This window comes from Colletotrichum graminicola (assembly GCF_000149035.1).
Source record: "Colletotrichum graminicola M1.001 genomic scaffold supercont1.19, whole genome shotgun sequence".
NCBI classification, from domain to species: Eukaryota; Fungi; Ascomycota; class Sordariomycetes; order Glomerellales; family Glomerellaceae; genus Colletotrichum; species Colletotrichum graminicola.
In genome coordinates, this window is record NW_007361023.1 from 103,654 (window position 1) to 122,108 (window position 18,455).

At 45.2% G+C, this 18,455-nt stretch overlaps 7 protein-coding genes and 2 non-coding genes across 9 annotated transcripts; 5 read left to right on the forward strand and 4 right to left on the reverse strand.

Moving 5' to 3' along the window:
* Positions 1 to 4,444: 4,444 nt before the first annotated feature.
* Positions 4,445 to 5,044, forward strand: GLRG_05505 (3'-5' exonuclease; the record flags this gene model as incomplete). The annotated part of the gene is made up of 1 exon (XM_008096190.1): positions 4,445 to 5,044. The coding sequence occupies one exon, from the start codon at positions 4,445 to 4,447 to the stop codon at positions 5,042 to 5,044; it is 600 nt and encodes a 199-aa protein (XP_008094381.1).
* A 56-nt stretch (positions 5,045 to 5,100) lies between these two features.
* GLRG_05506 (major facilitator superfamily transporter) lies at positions 5,101 to 6,989 on the reverse strand (the record flags this gene model as incomplete). Its single annotated transcript, XM_008096191.1, has 6 exons — positions 5,101 to 5,400; positions 5,461 to 6,071; positions 6,134 to 6,239; positions 6,295 to 6,618; positions 6,677 to 6,742; positions 6,792 to 6,989. The coding sequence occupies 6 exons, from the start codon at positions 6,987 to 6,989 to the stop codon at positions 5,101 to 5,103; spliced, it is 1,605 nt and encodes a 534-aa protein (XP_008094382.1).
* Positions 6,990 to 7,675: 686 nt separating this feature from the next.
* GLRG_13132 lies at positions 7,676 to 7,764 on the reverse strand. Its single transcript has one exon. It is a non-coding gene; the product is annotated as a tRNA-Gln (tRNA).
* Positions 7,765 to 8,694: 930 nt separating this feature from the next.
* Positions 8,695 to 8,766, forward strand: GLRG_13133. The gene has a single exon. It is a non-coding gene; the product is annotated as a tRNA-Ala (tRNA).
* A 720-nt stretch (positions 8,767 to 9,486) lies between these two features.
* GLRG_05507 (glycosyl hydrolase family 61) lies at positions 9,487 to 10,337 on the forward strand (the record flags this gene model as incomplete). The annotated part of the gene is made up of 2 exons (XM_008096192.1): positions 9,487 to 9,888; positions 9,924 to 10,337. 2 exons carry the CDS (start codon positions 9,487 to 9,489, stop codon positions 10,335 to 10,337), a joined length of 816 nt encoding a protein of 271 aa, XP_008094383.1.
* A 604-nt stretch (positions 10,338 to 10,941) lies between these two features.
* GLRG_05508 (hydantoinase/carbamoylase family amidase) lies at positions 10,942 to 12,348 on the forward strand (the record flags this gene model as incomplete). Its single annotated transcript, XM_008096193.1, has 4 exons — positions 10,942 to 10,948; positions 11,039 to 11,345; positions 11,396 to 12,223; positions 12,279 to 12,348. 4 exons carry the CDS (start codon positions 10,942 to 10,944, stop codon positions 12,346 to 12,348), a joined length of 1,212 nt encoding a protein of 403 aa, XP_008094384.1.
* Positions 12,349 to 13,212: 864 nt separating this feature from the next.
* Positions 13,213 to 14,557, forward strand: GLRG_05509 (epoxide hydrolase; the record flags this gene model as incomplete). Its single annotated transcript, XM_008096194.1, has 3 exons — positions 13,213 to 13,537; positions 13,607 to 13,804; positions 13,857 to 14,557. The coding sequence occupies 3 exons, from the start codon at positions 13,213 to 13,215 to the stop codon at positions 14,555 to 14,557; spliced, it is 1,224 nt and encodes a 407-aa protein (XP_008094385.1).
* Positions 14,558 to 14,808: 251 nt separating this feature from the next.
* GLRG_05510 (MIP family channel protein) lies at positions 14,809 to 15,841 on the reverse strand (the record flags this gene model as incomplete). Its single annotated transcript, XM_008096195.1, has 4 exons — positions 14,809 to 14,866; positions 14,958 to 15,096; positions 15,158 to 15,461; positions 15,527 to 15,841. 4 exons carry the CDS (start codon positions 15,839 to 15,841, stop codon positions 14,809 to 14,811), a joined length of 816 nt encoding a protein of 271 aa, XP_008094386.1.
* A 1,590-nt stretch (positions 15,842 to 17,431) lies between these two features.
* On the reverse strand, positions 17,432 to 18,180 carry GLRG_05511 (uncharacterized protein; the record flags this gene model as incomplete). Its single annotated transcript, XM_008096196.1, has 3 exons — positions 17,432 to 17,500; positions 17,565 to 17,631; positions 17,768 to 18,180. 3 exons carry the CDS (start codon positions 18,178 to 18,180, stop codon positions 17,432 to 17,434), a joined length of 549 nt encoding a protein of 182 aa, XP_008094387.1.
* Between the last annotated feature and the right edge of the window lie 275 nt (positions 18,181 to 18,455).

The window sequence follows — 18,455 nt, forward strand, 5'->3', positions numbered from 1 at the left end:
TCAGCCTCCAGAACGTGCGAGCAACGTGGGGAAGTTTGGAACCAGAAGGATGTCAGTAAGGTAAGAAGCCGTGAATCTGAACCAGAGACACCCTATGGTGGCGGGACCGAGTTAGCGCTAGCACACTAACTTGCCCGAGGACCCGACCGCTAATGAACAAGCCCTAGTTAAGTATACTGCCTGTGATTGTGCCCGTAGGAATGGTTCTGGTCCCAGGTAACCGGATATCGCCAGATCTTAACAGGACCGTCGAGCCGCCTGGAACCTAGCTCGACCCCTTGGAGAATGGGGCCTAAGCAAGTACGTCGGAGTGAGCCCAAAGCAAGAGGATCAATTACTGCCAAGCAAACTAGGTCTTGCTGCAACCTCTAATATTAAATTTATAAAAACTACTATTATAGATCTCTAGGAGACTACTAAAGCCCTCTTAGTTTCTATATTCTAAAGTATATTATCTTTTTTTATATTAAATTATTATCTAATAATTTTATAGTAACCTAGCTTATAGTAACTTATATAAAATAAGCTATAATTATAAAGCTAAATATAAATCTTATTAAGTAGCTTATAAACTATACCTAAGGGCTTAAAGAGTTATAAATATTAATATAGTAAAGATTTTTATATTAGATTATTATATTAGGTTAATATAATTTTAATACTTTCTACTAAGTCTAGATTTATTTTTTTTACTATACCTCTTAAGTATCCCTATATTAAGAAGTTTATAAGACAGCTTAACTACTAGAAGCGCTATATACCTAGTAGTAAGTCTAATTATTATATTAGGTTATTATATTTCTAATATTCTCTCTTTAGTATACGCCTTATAGAAGATCTAGTTCTAGTAATTAATATATTCTAAGAAAATAGCTCTCCTTAAGCTTACCTTCTAGTGTGTAGTTTATAATATTATAAGTAGTATTATCTTTAACCTTCTCTTCTAAGAAGAAGCTCTCCTAGCTCTATAAGAGGCCTTAGAGGATGTCCTTATCTTAGTCTTTAAAAGTAAGTATTCTAATATTTTATAAAAGCTTAACTAATATTACTATAGTAACTAACCTAATAGCTATATATATAAACTATATAACTATTATAAGTAAAGACTTTAACTTTATTAAGGAGCTTTATACTATTAGTAAGTATCTAGGCTTAGCTTAAAAAGCTAGAGATATAAAGACTAATATATAACTACTTTTATAATATATTAACTATTTATATTAACTATTTTATAGCTAGAATTAATAAACGCTATACTATATAAAGTATAAAGTATTAATAAAAAGTAAAGAAGTTAACTACTACTTCTTAGAAGTATAATAAGATTATTAGTAAAAAGTAAAATAACTAAGCTAATAAAGAAGATAGCGTTTAAAAGGTACTAAAATACTACTAAAGTAAAATTAAAATACTATAGTAAGGAGATATTTTTACTTTAAAGTCTAAATAATTTAAAGAATATATAGACCTTAAAAATCCTAGTGTTTTTATTTATAATTCTTAAAACTTATTTTTTATTTTTTACTTAAGAGAAAGTAAAACTAAAATAAGTTCTTAATATATACTTAATTAAAGGTCTTCTAGAAATCTAGGTAAAAGTTCTTAAGAAAAAGCATTATAATATACTTTACTATTACTACTAGCTAGGACTTATAATATTAAAATAAAAGATTTATAATCTTAATATCTTTATAAAAAATTAATTAATATTTTTCTATATTTTAGTAAGACTTAGTAAAGTAAGCTATTCCTAATTATCTAGCTAGGTAAATATCTTAAGAATATCTTAAATTATCTTCTAAACTAAGACATTATATTAGTAATAGCGTCTATAAGAATAATTACTAAGTAAGTATCTAAAAGCTTTTTTAGCTACTTAAGATTAAAGGTTTTACCTCTTAAATAATTAGTATAAAATCTAAAAGCTTAATTAGAGATTCTTACTAAGTATACTTTTTTAAGAGGACTAACTTCTTATATTATATTATATCTAAATTAAATTCTATTTAGTACTAGAACTTAGAAAAAATAAGCTATAAGAAGATTTACTTTATTAAGAAGAAGTCTTATACTAATAGGACTATTTTATCCTAGGGGAGGATTCCTACTTTATTAAGAGCTACTTTTACTTTTTAGGGAAAATAGTAGAGGCAGGATAGCTTTACTTAGAGAACCTTAAGCGTAGTAAGCTAGATTCCTTAGAAGTAAGTAAAAAAGGTAACTAAGGTAGCCTAAATAAAAATTAAAAATATAATAATTAATATAATAACTAACTTAACTTATATTATTAGATTTCTATAGGTACTATTACTAAATCTTAGTAGGCGTTTAAGCCTTTAATATCTAGATATCTATAGTATCCTCTTTAACGCTATTATCTTTAGTAAAGTTAATAGTATACTACTTATTAATATCTACTTAGTTATTATTACTAAGATTATTATATATCTTATTATTATTATCCTCTTAAAGACTACTTTAGCTATTATACTAGTTAGGATAGCTATTCTTATAGATACTAGATTTTTATAAAAAGAAAAGAAATTAAGAGATAGTAGACTATAGCTTACTAGTAGTCCTTATTCTATTAATAAAGCTTTTTAGGCTTTCTAGGTAGTAAGGAATATATTCCTAAAAGCTACTGTTTTCTAAAGCTTTATAAACTTCTTACTAAACTAGGTATTTATTATAACTATTCTTTTTACCTTAACTTTTTAGACCTCTAATATATTCTTAAGTCTTTAATAAGTTTTAGTAGTGTTAAGGTTATTAGAGTAATTAGTAGAAGCTTTTCTTTTTTCCTTTACGCTAGATCCTTAGGGGCGTCCTATATTAGGGTTAATATAAATTAAGTAGGGATTATTATATTATAAAATAAAAGACTTACCTTACTAGCTAGAAGCTAAAGATATAATAGCTACTATAAGGTTTTATTTTCCCTTTTTAAGTTAAGAAAAATTCTTTTTAAGTATTATTATCTTTTTTAAACTAAGTTTTTTTTTATTATAGGATTATTTTTATAAATAAAAAGATTATATATTAAGAAAAGTTTTTTTTTTTACTTTTTAAAAAAAATTTATAGTATATAGACTAGAACTTATATAACCTCTCTTATTTACTTTATTATTTAATATATACTTTTTATAATAAGTAGATTACTAGCTTTACTTTTTTTTTACTTTCTATTTAGTATATACCTTTTATTTTTACTACTACCTAAATATATAGTATATACTTTCCCTAACTAGTAAATTACTAGCTTTATTTTTTTTTACTATATAATTAATTTTTTTTTTCTTATAGTAATAATAATAATAATAATAATAATAATAATAATAATAACTACTTAGTATATCTACTTATTTTTTTCTTTTTATTTTTATTTTCTTTTTATTATTTTCTAACTTAAGGTTTTTACTTAAATATCTAACACTTTTTATTAAGTTAGGATTTATTATTTCTACTATAACTCCTAAGGCTTCTTATATTAAGAAGTATATAAGACAGCTTAACTACTAGAAGCACTTTATACTTAGTAGTAAGTCTTATTATTATATTAAGTTATTATATTTCTAATATTCTTTTTTTAGTATACGCTTTATAAGAGATTTAGTTTTAGTAATTAATATTTTTTAAAAAAATAGCTCTCTTTAAGCTTACCTTCTAGCGTATAGTTTATAATATTATAAGTAGTATTATCCCTAACCTCTACTTCTAGAGAGAAGCTCTTCTAGCTCTATAGGAGGCCTTAGAGGATATCCTTATCTTAGTCTTTAAAAGTAAGTATTTTAATATTTTATAAAAACTTAACTAATATTACTATAGTAACTAACCTAATAGCTATATATATAAACTATATAACTATTATAAGTAAAGACCTTAACCTTATTAAGAAGCTTTATACTATTAGTTAGTATTTAGGCTTAGCTTAAAAAGCTAAAGATATAAAGACTAGTATATAACTACTTTTATAATATATTAACTATTTATATTAACTATTTTATAGCTAAAATTAATAAATACCTTACTATATAAAGCGTAAAGTATTAATAAAAAGTAAAAAAGTTAACTACTACTTCTAAAAAGCGTAGTAAGATTATTAGTAAAAAGTAAAATAACTAAGCTAATAGAGAAAATAGCGTTTAAAAGGTACTTAAATACTACTAAAGTAAAATTAAAGTACTATAGTAAGAAGATATATTCTTCTTAAAGTCTAAAAGATATTAAGAAAATAAAAGCCCTTTTAACTCTACTAAGTTATCTTTAATAACTAAGAATCTATTCTTATTATATAGATTAATCTAAAAATCTATTCTTATCTTATTTAGTAGATATAAGGATTTTTTAAATCTATAACTATAGATCTAGTTTTTTTTAGATATCTATTCTAACTAATCTATACCTATGGATCTAAAAAAAAACTAATCTATATTTATGGATATCCATGGATCCCCATGGACTGGATATTTTTAACCCTATTGACGTCCGCACTCTTGGGCACAAAGCCTTTCGGACTCCGGGTTACAAGAGCAATCAGGCCCTTCAATCCGTCCTGGAATCTCCCAAGATCACAAAGGTCTTCTTCGATGTCCGCAATGACTCGGATGCCTTGTTCGCTCACTTTGGCATCAAGCTTGATGGCGTTCAGGATCTCCAACTGATGGAGTTCGCATCACGGGGGCTTCGCAAAGGTTTCCTTTGCGGCTTGGTGAAGTGCATCGATAAACATAGTCCACTGAGCCCCGCGGAGAGACGAGAATGGATCAAAGTCAAGGATAGTGGACGCAAGCTCTTCGATCCGTCGTCTGGAGGCAGCTATGCCGTATTCGACAAGCGGCCATTGCCGACGGAAATCCTCCTATATTGTATTCAAGATGTCCAGTATCTTCCTCAACTATTGCTCGTGTACAACCAAAAGCTCTCGCCTGACTGGAGGCATCGAGTCAGCAGAGAGTCTCAGCAAAGGATAAAGTTATCTCAGTCGGCAGGTTACAATGGTAAGGGGAGACATATGGCACTGCCACCGGCTGAATGGTCATCTTAGTTTCACGCTAGGTACGCGAGGATTCAGAATTGAGTGAGTTTAAGAACGACTTTTGTTTATCGAGAATTTCCGAACCGACTTTTAGTCCGCAGCTTGTGTCCAAACTTCCACAGCAGGAATGGGGCCGGTACACCCACTACCACGGCCACAATTGCCAATAGACTCCCACCCCAGCCGTATCCGAGGTTACCGAACAGCGCAGGGACAAAAAGCGGGAATGAGAAAGCAGCCATCGACCTGAGAAAGGAGCAAGCAGCCGATGCCGATGCAGTGTGAAGTGAAAAGCAGTCAGCGATGTAGGCCGATATGCATTGGTACGAGATCATACTACTTCCGACTGTAATGGCAATCCCAATCTGTGTTTAGCACCGATCAGCCATGGTACAGAAAAAAGAGGACTACAAGTATTTTCTTACGTTTGGGACCAGAAAATGCATTCTGTTCTGTGCTGACCAAGCGAACAGCAAGATACCGCACGGTGAAATGAACGCGGTTGGAATCATCAAGGGTATGCGAAACTCTGGAGCACCGACCTCGTCTTCTTTCATACCGTAGCGCAGTTTGAGTCTGTGGTAGGTCGCGTCCATGGCTGGACCGCAGATCAAGACACCGATCATGGATCCAACAGCGACCGAGATGTAGTTCAAACTGGCGATACCCTTACTCATCCCATAATGGTCTTCCCATAGTGTAGGAAATCCAGAAATGATGAGGTAGAGAAACCCAAAGTTGAAAGCCTGGTAGATTGCTAAGCTCTGAATGATGGGCTGCGTTGCCAGCATGACCCAGGGCCGTGATAAGCTGATTTTCAGAATTCCGGGCAGAGTGCGGTTTTTCTTTTCCCACTCGGTATGGAAGGTTTGCCCAGGATGGGCCTTGCGAAGATCGCGAGCCTTCAGCTGAAGCAGACGTGGTGCGTACGTCTCCCGGAGTAAGAAGAGCGCGATCAGCTGGACGGTGAGGTTCACAATGACTACAAGCCAAAAGGCCCACCGCCAGGTTGCGTACTGGGAGATGTAGCCGCCAACTAAGATCTCGAATGTTAGCGAATCATCAAGATTCGGGTGGTTGGAGCGGTTGTCAACATACGGATCGGACCAATTGCCAGACCTATGACTGGTGCAAACTGCATGAATGCAATGCCTTTCCCGCGCTCTTCAGGTCGCCAACAGTCTGCCAAGATACCGCTTCCCATCTGTATCAAACGAGTCAGAAACACATGCCATCAAGCCTGGTTGGTGAAGATCTACCCCGACTGTAACGCTCCCTCCGATGCCGGCCAAGAACCGGAAGGCCAAGATCTGTTCCTTCGAAGTAGCGAACCCGCACAATGTGGTTGATATAATGAATATCATGTTGCCCACTCTCACAATGGGTGTCCGACCCCATATCTCTGAGCAGGGTGAAAGTATAAAAGGCCCGAGAGCATATGTCAGGAGGAAGACGGACAGCACCAGCTGACGGTAGACCTCGTTTGTGATGTGTAGATCCTCAGCGATCGGTTTGAGGGCCGGTGCAGCGATGGACGAGGAAAGGGGGGAGAGAAATGCGAAAGACGAAATGATTAATGAAGTCTATCGATGCCGTCAGTGGGCGTATGCACATATGGGTTGAATCATGCAGGAGACTCACCGTCCACTTCTGACTCCGAGTCCAGTTCTTAGGGTTCTTCGGGTCTTCTGGCCCATCCCAGGTCACCTAGTAACTGTAAGAGAAAGATGGATACATTCAGGTCGAATGGATTTACCAACGTAGAGGTACCCTCATCTTCGCTGTCTGTCTTCTCGGACACCAATGACGTCTGACTCGTCCAAACTGACGGAGTCTTGAGCTGGTTCTGAGAAGAGACGCTTTGATGCTCGGCCGGTACTGCTAATGCTTTCTTTGTTACGGAAAACTGGTGAGCCTTCTCAATGTCGTCTTTCCCGGATAGCGGCGAAGTCATTGTGATGTGCGCAATGGGGTTGAGCTATTGATCTAGAGACAACGGCTATCAGAGTACAAAGTGAAAGAAATATTGGAGGACAGTTGTATTTTGTGTGGCTCTTGCCACCTCTCTTATAACACTAGTTACCCAGGCCTTTGCGGTTCGAGGTGACCTGTGTGCTCGTTGTCAAAGGAAACGAAGAAAAAGCCTCGTGGCCCGAGTCCTGTCTGACTTCTCACTCCCAGATATGCCATACGCACAATCGTGCCAGCATACAACCTAAGGAAGCTGCCACGCCTTGCCGCTTAGAGTTGAACGAGTTACCTGACGCACCTCAGCTAGATGGGTCTGGCGTATAATAGCCCAGCCAGGTCAGGAGATGGCTTTGGTCTAGCCAAGGTCGAAAAAGGGGTGTCTGTGAACTGTTGTTTTTCCCCGGAATTCTTGCCTAGCGAGCGACCTAGGAGGCGGCCCGAGACACCAACAACTGCGCTACTTAACGAATAATTACATGTATTACTATTACACGCCATGCCCGGGGGAGCACGAACCAAGCAGCTTGTGCCACTTTTTCTCATTTTAGTATCCGAGCCGCAACAAAAAAAAGCGGGAACACAGAAAATCTCTGATCTCTAAAACCTCTAGAAAGAGGCGAGCGAGACAGGCAAAAAGACAAACAAGCATGACTGAGAATTGCAAAAGTTAGGTCCATCCAGGATTCGAACCTGGGCCTACGGAAGGATATGATTGTGAAATCAGAATCCGACGTCCTAACCAACTAGACTAATAGACCGGCCATGAGGAGCTTCTCATCCTGTGATGGAGCTGGCCTAGAGGAATGTTCATGTGGGCTTGCCATGATGGGGCTGCTGCCCTTGGCGTGGATACGCTTTTTTCCCCCTTGTTGATCTCGTCAACAAACCCAATATGGTTCTGGAAGAGCAACTGGGCCAAGGAGAATCCCGAAACTCCGACCAAAGTGTGTAAAGAGCTGAAGGCACGATAATGTTCGAATCCTCAGGAGAAAACAAAGATTAGGTTAAGCTAGGAGTCCCAGCTTGTGCTGAACCAAGATGGTAACACGACCCGAGAACCACGGGGTCGAGTTTGCGAGAAAACTAGCGCCTTCAGCCCCCCCAGAAATGCGATCCGGAGATGCCGTACCGTGGGGCAGGACGCAAATTGCGGTCTTGCGGCGTCCGGGAGAGGTTCGTGCCTCTTGTCTCGGTCAGCGCCACGATCATGGGGTATTAGATAGTAAAGATTGACAACATGATCGAAAAAGGAATTCAGACACGCGACACAATTTCGGTTGTCAAAAGACTGGCGCGGCTGAAAACTTGACGAAGGGCTTTTGGCTAGAACAGGTCCTTCACCCGATTAGGGGCTACAGCTATGACTAGGCGCGAAATGAGTCGAGACAACTGCAGCTGAACCGAGAAGCATTGATAATTATTTGTCTAGCAATGCAAGGAGGCGCGCGCTAGAACAGTGTGGCTGATGGCGACACCGAGAGACTGGATGATGTACTTAACTACAATACAATGTTGTCTCTTTACAGCCAGAGGAGCCTACAACGATGCATCCTGGATAGAAAAAAAGACTCTTCCTGTTGAGACACATTTAATGAGAGATAATTATCTTTATATAAATCCACTGGATCTTGTGAGAAGACGTCTTACCTATATAGTAGCCTACTCTCAGCTTTTTAACAATATCAAATGGGCGATTGGTTTAGTGGTATAATGACCGCTTAGCATGCGGTAGGTCCAGGGTTCGATTCCCTGATCGTCCATCTCTTTTGCTTCAGGTGCATATGGTCCAACTTTTGGTGGTTTGCTTCTTTGCTTTATTTTTATTCGTGGCTTGAAGACTTGCTTCAACAATTTGCTTACATAGTCGAACTGCTGGATAGGGTCGGCTCTTTAAAGCATACTACGGTGTTGGATAGATTAGTGCTAGGTTTGTAGTAAGTATAGGATGGGCATTGATGCCGGTCCCTCGCTTTAAAGGGCGCTTATCCTCCATTCTCCGAATCGACAAAGAGTGCAGATGTTACCGAGTGTCTCGCTTGCTTTCTTCTGTAGTAATGCCAATATCGATGCCTGGAAGACGATTGGGCAACCTTGAAAACACTGGGCCATCCTCTTCTTGAGTAAATTAGACGAAATCAATGGCGTTGCACCTGGAACTTGGATATCGGCCGATCAACCGCTAACCAAGTCCGGGAGGCCAGGCGGACAAGCAATTTCATTAACACAATACAGTGTCCCGGTTGAATAAACCCTTGTTCATTAAAATCCATCCCCTGCCGCGTGTTTGGCCATTCAAGCAGCTTCAGAATGCCACAACGCCAGAGTCAAATAGAGTGTCCTGATGATACCTATCTTGGACAGTTGGAAAATGCCACCGATACTCCGAGGTGCTACTTATATGACTGGTTCTAGTTGACGCCGTGGTAGCTCTACGTTCTGATATCTCTGGCAGAAATAAAGCCCGACTGCTCGACTAGACAATGCGCCGCGTCGTTATCATCTTTGCTGGTTTAACTGGCCTGGCCTTAGGGAATAGTCGCGTGCTGAACTTCGTAGTCAATGGAGCTTCCTATCAAGGCTTCAACCCGCATTCGACAACCCCAAAAGTCCTGGCAGCGTGGGGCACGTGGGTCAAGAACGACGGCTGGGCCGGCACAGAAAGCTACGGCAAGCCAGACATTGTATGCCATACGAACGCTACCAACGCGCAAGGCCACGTTCCCTTTACTGCCGGAACCACCATCGGCTTCCAGTGGCAGGGCTGGCCCGAGTCTCATCACGGCCCAGTGTTGACGACGACGTACTTGGCATACTGCGGGGAAGAGGCCGGATCCTGCGAGGCCGCCGACAAGACAAGACTAAACTTCTTTGCCATTGACAAGGTTGGACTTGTCGACCCCGATGCCGACGCGACCAGTTTTGCAACTGCGTGGGGAACATGGGCGACCGACATCCTATCCGGAACAACGCCAGCTGGACGGTGCAGATTCCGCCCAAGGTCGTGCCGGGACACTACGTCCTGAGACATGAGATCATTGCGCTGCATTACGCGAGGGATTCCGAACAGGGCGCGCAGCATTACCCTCAGTGCATCAACATCGAGATTGCGGGTGAAGGTAACGATAAGCCGTCGGGCACCTTGGGGACAGACTTGCATCGGCCTGCAGAGGAAGGCCTGCTCTACGACATTTCCCACTCGCCTACTGGGACGTACAACATCCCGGGTCCGACAGTCTACGCCGGGGCGACGGCTTTTGTATCGCAAATCGAGATAGTCGTCAAGTCCTCGGCGACTGCGATACCCTGTGACGCAGTGTCGACCGGAACGTAACAGGCGTGGCGGGATGCCGGTCGAAGGGATCTCGTGCGAACCTCTCCGCCTTGGCCGTCGGCGATGCCGGCAGCAGGGCCGCGATGTGGAGGAAGGCCTACTTTGCGGCTTCGTAGTAGCATTTGAAGAAGTCAATGGTATCCTTAACTGACCTATTCTTGTGCGATGATTTCAATCTTCTCGATGACTTTTAGATCAGTCTAGATGGAGTCGCCCAGCATCCATGCATTGGACGATGGGCGGGCTCTGACCCGAAGTCGGGCGAGCTTGCCGATGGGATGGGCCGGGGTTGGTTGTTTGCCTATCCCCCCTCTCCCTCTCTAGGAAGTATAATGCACGTCGCCTTTCTCTGTTCCGTCAACACCGCACGAGCTCTGGGCTTCTTGCACCCAAGGTATCTCCTAGCCCTTTCTGCTTACCATCATTTATGCCCAATTCCCGTTCATCAGCAGGATGATCTCTTGCACGAAGCCGCTGCTGCCCGTCCTTCGTTCGGCGAGGCCACTATCAACCGCGCGGGGTTCCTTATCACGGCTCAAAATCAACGCCGACCGGCTTCAGGAGACTATTCATCATACGTGCCAATGGGGAGCAGCTCATCGTTATGGCAGGTGCGTGTTCATCTGCTATCTCTGTCCCGTCCGGTTTACTGCGCCGGGAGGGCGTTTTGGTTTTAATGCGTTCGTGAAGGGAACCAACAGAAACCGGCATGGCCCGGCTGGCGCTATCTGACGATGACGCCCGTGTGAGGCGTTGGTTCGCAGACGAGGCGGCGGACCTGGGTTGTTCGCTTTCCGTCGACGAGATGGGCAACATGTTTGCAAAGAGAAAGGGTTCTCTCCAGTCACCGGCCCCGATGACTGCCATGGGCAGCCATCTAGACACGCAGCCCCGCGGCGGCCGATACGACGGCATCCTCGGTGTTCTCGCCGCCGTCGAGGTGATGCGAACGATGAAGGATAATGGATTCCGGACTCAGTTTGACGTCGGCATCGTCAACTGGACCAAGTGAGTGTATCGATCCAGGGGAGACCGCGTCGGCATCTGACGGAAACCAGCGAGGAGGGTGCTCGGTTCCCAAGGTCGATGATGTCGGCGGGGGTGTGGGCCGGCGAGATCCCGCGCGAAAAGGCCTGGAATCTGGCCGACATCTTTGATCCCTCCGTGACCGTGAAAGCGGAACTCGAGAGACACGGGTACATTGGTGCCCTGGCGTGTTCCAGCGATGCGTCTACCGGTTTCCCGCTGGGGGCGCACTTCGAGCTGCACATCGAGCAGGGTCCCATTCTGGAGGAGAGCGGCAAGAAGATTGGTGTCGTGCAAGGGGCGCAGGCGTACCGCTGGTACACGTTCAATGTCCGGGGCCGCGACGCCCACACTGGGACGACGCCGTTGAAGTCACGCAAGGATCCGTTGCTTGCGGCCTCCAAGATGATTGCGTCCTCGAACGCGATTGCGAAGAAGCTTGGCGCGTTGGCGTCTACTGGGGTCATCAAGATCCCGCGTGGTTCGTCAACCAATACCATCATCTCAGATGTCACCTTCACTCTCGACATCCGACACCCCGAGGACACTGTGGTCGAGGAAGTGCAGCAGCAGTGCCTGAGGTCCTTTGAGGGAATCGCCAAGCAAGACGGCCGCGGCGTGGAGCTGCAGTGGACGCTCGACAACGATTCGCCGGCGGTCAAGTTCGACAAGGGGTGCATCCAGGCCGTAGAGGATGCGGCCAACGGCCTTGTCGGAGCCGACGGGTGGCTACCGTTGACGAGCGGCGCTGGCCATGACAGCGTCTATACGAGCAAGCGATGCCCAACCACAATGATCTTTGTCCCTTGCAAAGACGGGGTGAGCCACCACCCGGAAGAGTATTGCAGCCCGGCGGACTGGTAAGTAAACTTACGATGCCGATGCTGAAATGAAAAATGGCCTAACGATTGACAGCGCTAACGGTGCCCAAACACTGCTCGAAGCCGTGGTCAGTTATGATCAACTGAGAGCAAGTCGGTGTTGAATGAGATTAACAGCATGCACGTGTAATGAGAAATATTCAACCAATTGTGATCTGGCTCCCCCTTTTCTCTTCTTCTTCTTCTTCTTCTTCTTCTTCTTCTTCTTCTTCTTCTTCTTCTTCTTCTTCTTCATTATCACCATGTTTGATGTGTATTATTCAGAGTGAGGATGTAGTGAATCGTAGTGAGCTTAACCTCAGTAAACAGGTGCGTGGATGCACAAGGATGAACACCATGTCCACAGCTCAGCAGAGGCATCAACGATTTCACCTTACTCGCACAAACATTTTATCAATGCCCTAGAAATTCTCATGATTCAGCTTCTTATCTGTAAGAAACGCTCAATTTCTCAGCGCGCCCTTCATGTCCATGTCAAAAGTGCGCCCTGCCGTATCTTGATCTCACTGCATTTCCACTAAGCATGTCCATGATGTCAGACCTCCAAGACCCCCTTCAGCGAGATCAGATGGCGTTTTCTACTGATATGGGTGGCCCTGGAAAAACACTCCCGCCAGACCTCAGGGAGCCCCTCACTCACCTCACCCCCTTATCCCCCGACAGAAGAAGCCAAGGTACCACAACAGCGCCAATGAATTAGTCAGAGACGTAGTATTAGCGACGTTTGTACTGCTGGTAGTGTCTCTGACGCCATAGGCACGTACGTTCAGGTCCAAAGAAGGGCGCGCTCGTTGAACCCCGACATAAAACACCGCGAATCTCATACTTTGTATTTGTGCGTTTATTATCGAGTGTTGCATCGCATTACACCTTGAACTATTTCCTCAAGCTACGAGAGGAGTTCTCATATATAACCATACCCGGACCAAACCTCTCGCATCAGCGGCACAGCCCCGGACATCGTCACGATGGCATCCCCGATCAAGCCTTACAAGATCGAGGTTCCCGACTCGCAGATCGAAGAGTTGCACTCCAAGCTCGACCTCGCCAAGTTCCCACCGGCCTTTGGGCTCACCGACAGCTGGGACTACGGCACTCCAGTCTCCGAGGTCGAGAGGCTTGTTCATCGCTGGCGCAACGGCTACGACTGGCGGGCTGCCGAGACCAGGCTGAACGAGTTTCCCCAATTCACGACGACGATCTCGGTCGACGGCTTTGGCGACCTGGAAATTCACTTCCTGCATCAGAAGAGCAAGCAACCCGGAGCTGTCCCCTTGCTTTTCGCCCATGGCTGTAAGCAGAATGCCTTCGTCTAATATTATTGGCCGTAGAAGCTGAGGTTGACTATTAACTCGTCATCAGGGCCCGGCAGCTTCCTCGAGGTCCTGAAGATCCTGCCGCTGCTGACGACGGAGAAGAATGGCCTCTCATTCGACGTCGTCGCGCCTTCACTTCCCAACTTTGGCTTTTCCGAAGGTCCCGAGAAGCCGGGCTTCCGCTTGCCTCAGTATGCTGAGGTCATGCACAAGGTTATGCTGAAGCTCGGTTATGAGCAATACGGTCAGCCTCCTCGTCTTTGCTGATGCTTTCTGTGAGACTGATAAACGCATAGTCACTCAAGGAGGTGATTGGGGTTTCAGCATCACCCGCTTCATGGGCCTTCTGTACCCGGACCACGTCTTGGCCTCACACATCAACATGGTCGCGGCATCCCCGCCATCGCTGTTGAAGAACCCGTGGCAGTACCTCAAGAGCCTGGTTCCCTACACCGAGAAAGAAAACAAAGGTGTTGAGCGAAGCCGGTGGTTCCGCCAGGAAGGCTCCGGCTACAACCTCGAGCAGGCGACCAAGCCCTCGACACTGGGCTTGGCATGGGCCGACTCCCCTGTTGCGCTGTTGTCGTGGATCCTGGAGAAGCTGCATGACTGGACTGACAGCTACCCGTGGACCGACGACGAGATCCTGACGTGGATCTCCATCTACCAGTTCTCCAGGGCCGGCCCCGAAGCAAGCGCGAGGATATACTATGAAGTGAACCACCCCAACAGGCCGACGGAACAAATGAAGTGGATTCCACGCGTGAAGCTCGGAGTGTCCATCTTCCCCATGGACTTGTTTGTACCGCCCATGAGCCATGCCAAGACGCTTGGTCCCGTTGTCTTCGCGGTTTCGCATGGGGACGGTGGCCACTTCGCCGCGCACGAGAGACCCGAGATTCTAGTCAAGGACCTGAGGGAGATGTTCAGCAAAGGTGGTGGCGCACACGATGTTGCGGAAAAACTGTCCAAGAATAGCCTTGTGGCAAAATTGTAGACAGTCATAGATAGCGACAGTCCACAACTATTGTTGACGACTCATAAGCAATATCCATCATTACGTGGCAAGCAATTATGTCTTCTCATGGCGCTATTACTATTACTAAATCTCCATATCATTATCCATTGTTAAACTCCGTTGTGGAGACCTGTGAATCAGTTGATGCCTTTAAAACAAGCTAATATAAGCACCGTTATTCAACCTATCTCATCTACAAGCTCGATATTAAACTTCATGGCGGTGAGGAATCAGTCCATGTAAACCATGTAAACCATGTAACCCATGGCCACCATGCCCTCCAGCCAACTGCGAGGATTGAGCAGCCGCAAGTTGTTCCGGATCCACGGGCAAGTCTTGGCCCGGATTGGCCTCTTCATAGTGAATCCATTTCACGAACCTGTAGTAGGCGGCGGCAAGTGCAGCTCCTAATGTCGGCCCGAGCCAGTAAATCCAGTGATAATCGGGAAACTGTCTCCCGGCCACGGCGCATCCGAAGCTACGGGCCGGATTGAGTGATCCTCCCGTGACAAATGTCCCTGTGGCGAACTATCAGCTTACCAACCGGCCGGTGGATCTTGCCATGGGCCGAAGGCTTACCGGGAATCATGATCATAAAGAGAGCAAGGCCGATACCAATTGGTGCGAGGAAGGTGTCGCGGGACTTTTCAGCAGCCAACATGAACACGACTATAACCAGTTGGGCTGTGAAGAACATCTCGAGGAAGAGGCCCTGGGCCACGGTGGTCTTGTTTCCAAGCAATGAATTGGCTTGAAAAACTTTTCCGGGAAACATGACTTCGACTAGTCCTCCGGCACACATGGAGGCCAAGAGCTGTGCCGGAATCAAGAACAGAGACCGCATCCAAGGCAACTGGCCGCCGAGAGACAGTCCAATGGAGACCTGGATCACGCCATGGTAAGCAGCGGCTTTCCACAAGTCTGTGGATTTTAGGATTCTTGACTCACTGCGGGATTGAATAGCCCGCCGCTGATGCGGTAGAACGTCCAGACATTGACGAGGAGGGAGAAGCCGTAGGTCAGCGCGATGAAGACAACACCCTCGGCGCTGAGCGAGCCATCCGGAGCTGAATTGGCACCCTGTAGGACCACCATGAGCTGGCCGCCATAGCCGAAAAATAGGAAGAAGAAGGTGCCGACGAACTCGGCTGACGCGGCGACCAGGTGGCCCTCCACCACACTGAGATGCGGCTTGCGCATGTCGTGGTGATGGTGTTCGCCATTCGCGCTGTCATGACCACGGGGTTTTTCGCTTGTAGACATCTCGGTTCGTTCTTCTTCGGCCGGATTTTCAGGCTTGGGAGGTAGGGAGGATGGTGTCTCATCGTAGTCAGAGGCGGGACGGACGCACTTTGTAGGTCCCCCGGACTCTCTGGGCCTACGTGGTTAAGGAGCCGCATTCAAATTGGAACGACATTTGAAAGGGGCTGAGACAACGGACAACTCTAGCGATCGCCACGGCTGCTCTGATGTAGTCTAGCTCATCGGGTGTGGCTGCTGCTTGACTCGAAACGTGTGTAGTGAACTTGAAGTGATGCATCGTGCACGTCAGCGGTACCTTGCATGTGAGACTTTATGCTAATCGGCGACTGGCCACGCAAAATTCTCATCCCTTGCCTTAAGCCACAGACGTCTGGAACGTATAATATACGCTCGCTTCCTTCTGTCCTTACTGGCTCCGATGTTTCAGTCATTTACGGGCATACACACATAGCTCTTGTCGCGTGTAAGTTTTAATCTCAACGCTTCATGCTCATTCTTGTGGACTATGCTAACGGCCTTTCATTAATTAATGCTAGCCGCCGTTCTCAAAGTGGCCAAATTTAGTTGAAATAAAAGACTAGTTGCTTGATTTCCGATTCATTAGCCTCGGACTGTACAATGGCAAAGGCGTAGTTCCGGCCTGTACGCCACATACACAAGGTGATGGAGCGAAAAAGAAAGAAAAACAAATATCGGTTTAGCCCGAGATTTTCCCCATGAGGCATTCCAAACTGAAACCCAGCGGCGCACGTGAGGATCCATAATAAAGAAAGTATCACTCAAATTACAGTACTATGGTCTGGCGTAAATGGGGGGTGGTCTCTTTAAGTGTGTCCGTCGATCTCCCGTAAGAAGCCTCACACCGAGCAAATATTGCCAGCCATTATAAAACATGGAGTAAAAGGCTCTTTTAGCAGAGAACCCAAATTTTTTCAACATATAGGTATTCTACGGTTTCGCAAGATGCTTTAGAAAGGCACAGGTGACGCTCTTGCAGATATCTGGGGCTTGCAGATGCGAAGCTGGAATGCTGTGGGCCGCGAAATGGATCTCAACGTCGAGGTCCATCCGTGCGATGTTGTTGTCTGTGCTGATGTGCGTCTTCCTGCTTGTTGAAGGATGACGAGAACATTTACTAACCCCGATGTTTGCATATGCAGATATTATCTACGGAACGTGACACTCAAGACCTGCAACGTACCAAGCAGTTACTTCACCTTTCTGTAGTACTGTTTTCTGGGGCCTCTTTTTTTGGTCAGTGCCTAGTATTCGCCAGTGCCGTTCAAAACGTCCTACAAGACCAAGCAAGAACAAAATGGTCCACCTCAGAGGTCGCCGTCTATTATCAGTCTAGCAGTGGCACAAAGAGTATCTTCTGATAAGTTTCAGCGGGCTTATATTGACAAGTGAAATGCCAGTCTATGGCAAATGCTATGTACGCATACTGAGTCCAGTCTCAATATGATACCGAGTAGTTCCGGACAGGTATTCATCAAGAATCTTATGTACAGAGGTTGGAGACCTTTTCGGGGGAAACTAAGCTTCATTCCGAACATGCTCTACAGGCCCTCTTCTCGGAACAATCCAAGTTTATTTGCAGGTCAGGTCACCAGTGGACTGATCGAAAGTACAACGGTTGCCGTCGTAGGAGTAGGAAAGCTGTTACCAGAACATGTTAGTAGGCTGATATCTTTGACTTGATGCAATACCATTGTTTACTCACGTTGATGAGACCACCGTCACTGTCAGTGAAGAACTGGTTGGGGCCGGTCATGTACATGCAGTCATAGCTGCGAACCGCGTTAGCTTGTTTTCTACATAGATGGCGAGTGCCGAAACTCTAGCCAGCCCAGAGTGAAGCTTATTGAAGACTCCACTCAGATGAGATGGTTGGCCGGAGCCGAACCCCATGGATGAATAACTTACTTGACCTTGAGCAGGTTGGAGCGAAGAGTGACGCTGGCCTTGCCATCAACGCCATTGGGGTCCGCGAGGCGGTAGCCCTTGTTGTAGCAGACGGCGGCGGGAAACTTGGCGGGGTCGGGGTTCTTCTTCCACATCTCGTCCGTGGTCTGCTTGGTGAAGGTCTCACGGGCCTTGGTCCAGTCCACGATAGCACGAAGCGAATCAGTTACGAGATTGACAGCAGCGCCGGTGGCGACACTCATGGCGCTGCTGCCGATGGAGGTGATTGCGCCAGCGACACCAGCCTGGCGCTCAGCGAGGTGACTGCCGGTCCCGTTTTCAACACCAACGCTGGTCTTGGCCATCACGGGGACAACTGCGGCATTGACTGCGAGAGCAGAAGCGAGAACGAGAGAGATGGCGGAGAAACGCATATTGAAGATTGGTTTGAGAAGGGTGTTGTGAGAAGTTTGGTAGGAGATGGATGAAGTTGATAATGTGTGATTGCGGATGTGTGTTTGGATTGGATTGGATTGGATCGAGAACTTGAATTCCGGACATCGACGGCCGCCTTATATCTACTTTTCAGACTTACAAGTCAAGTCGTTTCCCTGAGCTGTGATCCATCTCTAAGCTCTCGTTACAGCACGGGGCATCGTACAGACTGCAACGTCTCCTCGAAGCGTCATCGTCAACTCCAAATTTGGAC